We start from the raw sequence: 8391 nt of genomic DNA, 5'->3' as shown, positions 1-8391 counted from the left end.
ACATAAACATATAAATTATCTGGCAGAGTATTTACCAACTCAGCAGTCAACCAAAAAGAGATCCATAAACTCTGTGCGTAGCCAAGCAAAAGGTTTTTCTTTCTACAATTCATGGAGGAGACAAAAGCCAAAAAACCCCGTGGCCTCTGTGTAGGGCTACCTGACAGAACATTTGCATTTTGTTCCAAGAGTAAGTTTTATTATATTTTATTTATGTCTGTGTGCCAAAGCATACAAACAGTTTTCCTGCTAAATAGGAGTTACTGAGCTTCCCCACAACAGCTCCAGGCTATGTAAAGCCTAGAGGAGAACTTGGAGGAGAAGCCCAGTTTGGTCAATGCAGTAGCATAGAAAAGAGGACAGACCTTTAATCCCTTACTCCTGTAGAGAGATGTGATTTGAGGACTGAGCCTGCCCAGATAATACAGATTTCCTGAAAGTTCTTAGAGGAATATGTTCTGGACTCTGAACAAAACCCACAAAGATGTTTTTTGGTGGCTCCTCAGGGGTCATTGATTCTCATGGATGCCAAGACAGTGGGTGCATCTATATGTGCTCTGTAATGCACACTAGCCTATTTTAATGTGCATTAAAAGCATCACAAAAAAGTGCATACTTGCTAATGTGCATTATAATAGGCTAATGCACCTTTTTTTTTTAAATGCCCTGCAATGGAGGTACTAAATTTAATGCACATTAGCAATAGCTCATTAGTGAACTTGTAGACATGCCCAGTGAGTAAGAGGGCCCTGCTACGCCCAGCGGAGTGCTATAGAGCAGCATTTCTCAACCCATGGGTTGTGACCTAAAAGTGGGTCACAACAATATGTCAAAAGGGTCGTGAACAAACTTTAAAAATGGATTCTCCTTTAAAAGAGAAAAACAAACACAGGAAACTGTGGCTTTTCCGTTGCAGGCTGGCAGAGTTTCAGCCTGTGAGGGACTGCTTGGGGCCCTCCTGTGCCCCCCACACTGGGGGGACTGGGGACTGGGGCCTGTGGATGGCGGGTAGCAGGTCAGGAGCGAGGGGCACTGGTTTGGGGCTGGCCACTAATATTTACAAATGGGTCCTGGTACAAAAAAGGTTGAGAACCACTGCTATAGAAGAACTAAACCTCTGACAGTCATGTTTTACGTCTTAGAATGAGAGCCCTCCTTTAAGTAAATGGTGACCTGAGTTTATTATTGTCCAGGATATAAATGGTTGTTAGTAACTATTACATCTGCTACAACAGTGATTTATAGCACCTAAGTTACCTTAAGATCCCTGCAAGGGTACCCCACCATGTTAGCACTGGTGGGTGTGTAAACCTGATTCACAAGATAAACCTAGTGATTTCAAGTGGGAATCTAGAGTGTTATAAACCATTCTGTGGTCTGTCGTCGTCTTTGCAACAGAAGAATAGATCTATTCTTTTTCTGTAGTCAAAACATGATTGAAAACTAAGAGCTGGTATTTTGGGGGGGGGGGCCTTAAGTTTAAGAAAAAAGTTGAGAGCTGCTGTGCTAGAAGGTTTGGTAGTTGCATGTAAGAACACTGAATCATCAATTATTTCCTCAGTTCATTTCTCCATCTTACACAATGTATAGGTTGCATAAAACTAGACAGCCTTTTTTTCCATTGGGCCAGCTTTTAATTATTATTTTACCACCAGGAGTCCTTATCATGGACCAGGCTGATTAGGGAACAGCATGGAAAAAAGCACAAAGGTGCTTGTAGGAAAATTCAACTTGTGGGTGATGGAAAGTTACATCATGGACTGATGGAAATTATGAGTTGTTTTCTTCATCCAGAATACGGAGAGATAATGGGTGGAGTGAAACCAATCATGCTTGAAAGAGAAGGCGTGTGTCTTGTGTTTGATGCAATAGAAAAGAATGAAACACCTGAGGACTGTAGAGTAAAAGGCAATATCATCAAAGAAGTAGGTTAGGAGAATTACATTTTTTGCAGCAGCATGCTGAGTGGACATGAGCTAGGCAGGCACTATATTAAATAGTTTAAAAGAGAAACTAACGGAAAAGCAGCCCAGCAGCATCAGATGGGACCAGTCAATGTACTTAAATTGTCTGTCATAAACATTCACATATACAAACTGAAATTCTCCCCCATAAAGTAAAGGGGGAGAATAAGACCGCCATTGTAAAATATGCATGCTAGATTGTCACAGCAGATAATTACTGGAATTGGACTACTTTGAGATGCTAAGGAAATGCCAGCCTCCTTGTCTGTGATTTAGGGAAATATCCATCCATCACAATAATACGCACATTCAGTCTCTGCCATTTGCTCTTGGAATAAATAGCAGGAAGGATATTAAAGATTTTTGTCCTGCTGAATTAAAAAAAAAAAAATCTCATACCTCAAACTACAGAACATCATCCATTAGAAAGAAGGGATTTGGCTTTTTGTCCATTAGGCACAAGGCATTTCTCGCTATAATTATAGCTGTGCAGGGGAGGTAGTCTATGGTAACAGAAAAACCACTCTGGGATGTACTTCAGCCTACACTGTTGACTTCTCTTGATAGGGTTGCATAGTTGAGTATTAAGAATGAGCCCTAAGGCCAAACTATTTTTTTTCTTAAGTTTTAATAAAAACAAAGCAATATTTCTTAGCACTGAGCATTTCTGGATTATTCCATGTCTGTTCAGCATTTTTTCTGGCTTTGAGCCTGTCACAAAGTATGGAATTGGATCATAATTTCTCTAGAACTCTGTAGTGTTTGGAGCTAAGGATTTGATTCAGATTCCATCTCTGCTTTTTGCATTGGTGCAACCAGTTCTGACTCTGTTACTAGTGTTAAGTTGCTTAAAGTTTTGAAAATAATGCTTTAATAGTTTAAAAATTGTTATAACAGAATAGCCAAAAATTAGTAGTAGTGCCTTCAGTGAGGAGCAGAATCCTGCCATTGCTACTTAAAACCAGATCAGATTCTAGTTCTGTTGCACCAAATTGTAGAACCTCATGCCTATACCCGTACTGTGTCCTTGGTACGCTTGGAGAGGTATTCCCTTGAGCATGTCCTGCCCTCCTGCATGTATATAGCAAACCTACTACTGCAATTGAAATGTCCATCTCTGGTGCACTTGAGTGCCATGGGAGGGTACCCTAGAGTAGCTTCACCACCATTGTCCAGGTTTGGCACGTGCATGTGAGCTGGTGTGCAGGGGTATTTAAAACTGGCCCATAGTACATGAGGTACTTCTCTCTGTGAGTAAAGATGGCAGAACCTAGTAACTGATGATAAACTCACTTCATGTTATATGCAAGTATCCCATAGTCAGGGGCCTACTGAAATCTGGCATTGCCTGCAAAATTGGGCAATGCCTGTGAAATCCACAAGAAGAAAAACCCCTCTCTGAAAATAAAATGCTGGCTCCTTGAGGGGGGGCAGCACCAAGACAGCTGCTGTTCCCACCCAGTGTGGCTGATTGGCTGAGAGGGCTGGTTGTCACATGGCCCTACCTCTCTCCAATTGGCAGCGAGGAGCAGAGCTGCATGATGGACAGCCTTCGCAACCAATTAGTGCTGAGGGGCAAGGCCGCATGATGGACAGTTTTTGCAACCAGTCAGAAGTGGGGGGAATCAAATTAATTGGAATCAAATTAATTTAGAATTGAATTAACCACATGGTTCTCTGTAGAAGTGTTTAAGTTTGTGTCACCTGCTTTGAAATGAAGAAAGAACTTTGGAAACACAGTGTACTCAGTTTAAGTGTTTAGCCTCAGCCCTGAAAAAGGCCATGCTCCAATCTAGAGTATACACTGTGCCAAACCTAATTTAACCAATGTTCACTACTTCACTGTGCTGTCAGTACTGTGATATTAGCAGCCCTGAAACTTGACTAGGTCTTGTCATTTTCAAGGCTTCTAATCCTGGTTTCAAGGCTGCTATTAGAAGCTTTGAAAATGAGGGGAGAGAGCAGCCCTGGAACTGACTGGTTCCTTTATAGTTTCATAGTTTCTAGGGTTGGAAGGGACCTGAGTAGATCATCTAGTCCGACCCCCTGCCAGGCTTCTAATTGTAGCCCTTTGACAGTTGCTTCCCCTTCAGGTTTCTGCGCAGGGGACACAACAGGGTTACAGAGTAGACAGTGGGGCTGAAAGATGCTGTCCGCTTCAGCAATTTATGTATTTAATTGATAATGCAGTGTTTGTTATAACAGAAGCAATGGGCAACAAATTGGGACTGGCATTATGTTATGCAGTTAAATGAATTATGTATTGACCCAGTATGTGTGTAAGTGCAGCATACTATCATCTTAAAGTCTTAAACTTCCCATGGTGCCACCCATCCACACTGGTTTCACTGAATTTGCATATACTTCAGCATACTCAGAATGCATATACTACAACATACTCAGACATAAAGAGTGCTCTTTTATTTTGAACATCCAACACAGACCAGTGGCATACATGGATGGGGTAAATCTGCTTCTAATAGGCCTTTTCAGGGTGGGGATGGTGGAATGGATTTTTGCAATCTTAGACATCACTGATTCCTGAGCATCTCGAGAACAAAGCATGACTAAGCTTCACTTAAGGATAAGATAGGGCTGGCTGAAAAACATTTACTGAGGGTGAGATCTTCAATCATGTTTGGTCCTTTGTATGCCTAGAAAATGGGCCGAAGCAGTGTAAAGAGGTCCTAAGAAACTTGTTCCTAGCCAGCATACTTCAGTGTACCTGGACATGTTGAAACAGACAACTATCTGAGGACCCCACCAGTCCGAACATAGGTCATGTGTGAGGTAGGATGAGCATGTTGGGGTCAATAATGCAATATGAAGCATTGCAAAGTCTCTATGTAGCAAGACAACTTGGGGGTTGCCATAACTAAGGCAGACTCCAGTGGTGACATGTAGAGGATGCACATGCACCCCCTGAGAGCACTGGTGAGTGCCCTGAAGGCCAATATTCCCCGCTTAGGCAGTGGGGCAGACGATAGAGCTGGTGCCCCCCCAAGAGTGCCGTCCAGGGAGTGGTGGCACCAGAAGAACTGATCCCAGTGGCCAATTGCGCTAGCATGATTGGCCATGGGGGATCCCTGCGCCCTGTCACTGCCTGGCCACTGGGCACCAGGCGCCCATGGCAGACTCCCAGGGCTCTTAAGTACATTGCAGGCTTCTGCCCCTGAAAGCAGCCTAGCATCAGGAGAGCACAAGGATTCTAATATGAAAGCCTAAGTCTGTTTGTCTGTCTGTCTGTCACACTTTATTTGCACTCTGATTGGCTGATGGAAACAGCCAATCAGAGTGTTCCAAGCGTGGGGAGTGCCGCCACGATTCTGAAGCTATGCCAAGGACCAGGCAGAGGGTGGGGGAGCCAAGGCCAGCAACACTGGCCTCCGTTCCCCCACCCTGCTCTCTGCAAGAGGCAGAACAGCGGCAGCATGGAGCGTTAGGTGGTGACACTCCATCCTACCCCCCGGTACCCAAAAAAATGCTTTCTAGTGAATTATAGTATTGGAGGGCTTACACTGAAACTATCAATCAGCTTATTGGATTTATTTTGCTTTTTTTTTGTTTCCGAAAATCTGTCTGACTGAAAATTGGGAAATATATATGTAAAATAAAATGTCTCAGAAAAGAATTATTTTCCATGCTTGATTTAGAAAATTGTTATCATCTAGTGAGAGAGATCCCAAATGTAGAATTAATTATTCATGTATATTACAAAGAATGGAAGGTTAAAAGGGAGTGAATTTGCAGTATAGACTATTAGAAAAATCATTACAGAACTCGGTGCATTTCTGATTTTATTGGATCCCATAATTTTACTTGATTATAAATCACACTTAAAAACCCCCCTGAATTTAAATAATTAAGGAGGAGTTGAAAATATTTTGTAGGTAAGTTCATAGTTTCATAGTTTCTAGGGTCGGAAGGGACCTGAGCAGATTATCGAGTCCGACCCCCTGCCATGGCAGGAAAGAGTACTGGGGTCAAACAACCCCAGCAAGGTGTTCATCTAGTCTCCTCTTAAAGACCCCCAGGGTAGGAGCCAGCACCACTTCGCTTGGAAGTTGGTTCCAGATCCTAGCCTCCCTAGCCGTGAAGTAGCGCCTCCTGATGTCTAGTCTGAATCTACCTCTGCCAGCTTGTGACCATTATTTCTAGTCACTCCTGGTAGTGCTCAGGGGAACAGGGACTCCCCCCAATGCCTGCTGGTCCCCCCTGACTAGTTTGTAACAGGCCGCCAGATCTGCCCCTCAGCCTTCTCTTGTGAAGCCTTAGCCTTTCCTCATAGGGCCTGCCTATGAGGCCTATATTAAATATTTAATAGTAATCAGGTATGTCCTTTCCTTTCCATAAATTAGAACTATATGATACAATACAACATAAAAAATTGCTCACCTTGACAAAAAAAAAATAATTATTAAGTATAATAAAGATTGTTGGCTGCAGCCCAGGGACAACATGGGGTCATGCCAGGTTGTGCGTACTCTGCTTTCAACTTGCTGGTGCAAGGTGAGCCCAAGTGCCCCCTGCACTGGTATGTACGGAGGGCACAATTGAGATCTAATGCCTGATTCCAAAGTTGTACCTCCTGCCAAGTATATGGGGACCTGTAAAACTGTATTTTTGGTAATTAATGTGCTCTACAATGGTGTGGTTCAATGAATCAAGTTTGCTTGGAAACTTTAGTTCAAAACTATTTTGCTACTGTCAATTTGTCATAGTATGAATACAGATTAATTTAAAATAAGTGACTTACTTTGAGTATTAAATGTAAATATATTTTCTTTTAAAAATTACCATGTTTGTCCTAACATTTTAATGAATTAAAGGTTGCTGCTTTTGTAATTGTATACAAGAGCTGAGAAATATTTAATATTTTAAGTAAACTCAAAACTATATGAACTTGTCATAAAGTCATGTACTGTATTAAGCACTTACATAATTTTCAGCCTTGCAAAGGAGCAAATGCTGGTGTTTACAGTTTTTTTTCACATCGGTACTTCCAGTTTGTTATGCAGAAAAGCTTTTGTCTTAATTGCTCAGTTTACCGAGTGGGTGTAGAGCGAATATTTTCTTCATTTGGATTAGTTCATTAAAAATTGAGGAACTGGCTGGGAACGGAAAAGCTAGGAAAGCCTGTTTTTTATCTTCCCATCTCTGAACAAGAACAGATGGGAGAGTAGGATATCTACTGATTCTAAATACTTGAGGGACATGTGGCCAGATTTTTGTAAAGGAATTTAGGCATTAAAAAAGATGTGTGCCTAATGTGATTTTTAAAAGTGCTTAAGCGGGTCAGGTGCCTACTTCCCATTGAAATCAGGAGGGTTATATATATTAGGTAATTGGCTGTATCTTTAAATGTTAAATTTGTTTGGTAAATTGGAGTTGTTGATGAATCAAGTTTAAAAAAAAAAAAGTGGAGTTGAATCTGGGCTATGGTAAACAGTAATAACTTTGTAAATTATCTTACTACAGATAAATGTTTCATTATTTCTTTCTTTAATAAATCACTTTTAAATGGAAAATATATTTTGATGAACTTACCATTTCTTCTTAGGAATCCAAAAACAATTAAGGTAGCTTGACAACTAATTTAAAAGCCAACCAAAAATATTATCAGCTGCTTTTTTATGCTTATGTCCATTGAAATGTAGCTAGACGCAGATCACTTGGTGTATAAAAATGCCATTCTCCGTTTTCTCAGAGAATAACATGCAGTTGATAAGAATCTGAATAGGCATGTTGAACTGGTTAAGTGCTTAAATATATGTCTACAGATATGGTGTATTCTTTTGCACAACTAAAAGTACTACATTTAGTGTGAAGGCCATCTTTGGCTTAAAATCAACATGAACCTGAACCTTCCTTTAAGAAAATAACTAAAGTACAAATGCAAAACAAGTGTTTAAATTAAGAACCTTGTTCTAAGTTGTTTTGTTTTTTTTAAAGTATCAGTAAAATCGGTGACTTCAGTTTATATGGTTTGTCACAACTTAAGAAATTTAAAATATTAAGTGTTTGTTTTAAAGTACTCTTATTATTTCATACTGTTCTGGTAGAGATTGTACAAGTTTGAAATAATTATTCTACTATTTTAGGAAGTAACACAGATATTACTGGAGGACTTGCATATTTACCATGAAAATTATTTCCCAGTTCTGAAATGTCTTCACATTTTCACATCTTCTCTTCCAAAGTACCCTTTGGGCAAACAGGTAAAGTACTATCTGTTTATTTCAGTGAAATGTTGACTTCTGTTTCATAGTTTGACATATTTATACTTTTAAATATGCTCTTGTCTTTGTTGCTTCCCTTGGTTCCTTGAATTCACAGTCAGGCATTTTTTCAATTTTATTATGGACAGGTGAACAGAACATTGTTTAACAGCACATATCATATTCAGTCGTGACTAAACATTGGAGAG

At 40.5% G+C, this 8391-nt stretch overlaps 1 protein-coding gene across 2 annotated transcripts in view; it reads left to right on the top strand.

Annotated features, from left to right (window-relative positions):
• The window catches only part of ORC3 (origin recognition complex subunit 3), a 100104-nt gene that overhangs the window by 67715 nt on the left and 23998 nt on the right, over positions 1–8391 (top strand). For both annotated transcript variants that reach the window (XM_019520369.1, XM_019520368.1), the window contains exon 12: positions 8066–8182. In XM_019520369.1, coding sequence (XP_019375914.1) covers positions 8066–8182 — 117 coding nt within the window. The remainder of the gene's footprint in view (positions 1–8065; positions 8183–8391) is intronic.

Source organism: Gavialis gangeticus, unplaced genomic scaffold, assembly GCF_001723915.1.
Source record: "Gavialis gangeticus isolate Ggan-Ray unplaced genomic scaffold, GavGan_comp1, whole genome shotgun sequence".
Taxonomy (NCBI): Eukaryota; Metazoa; Chordata; order Crocodylia; family Gavialidae; genus Gavialis; species Gavialis gangeticus.
This window is presented reverse-complemented; position numbering and strand designations above follow the sequence as displayed.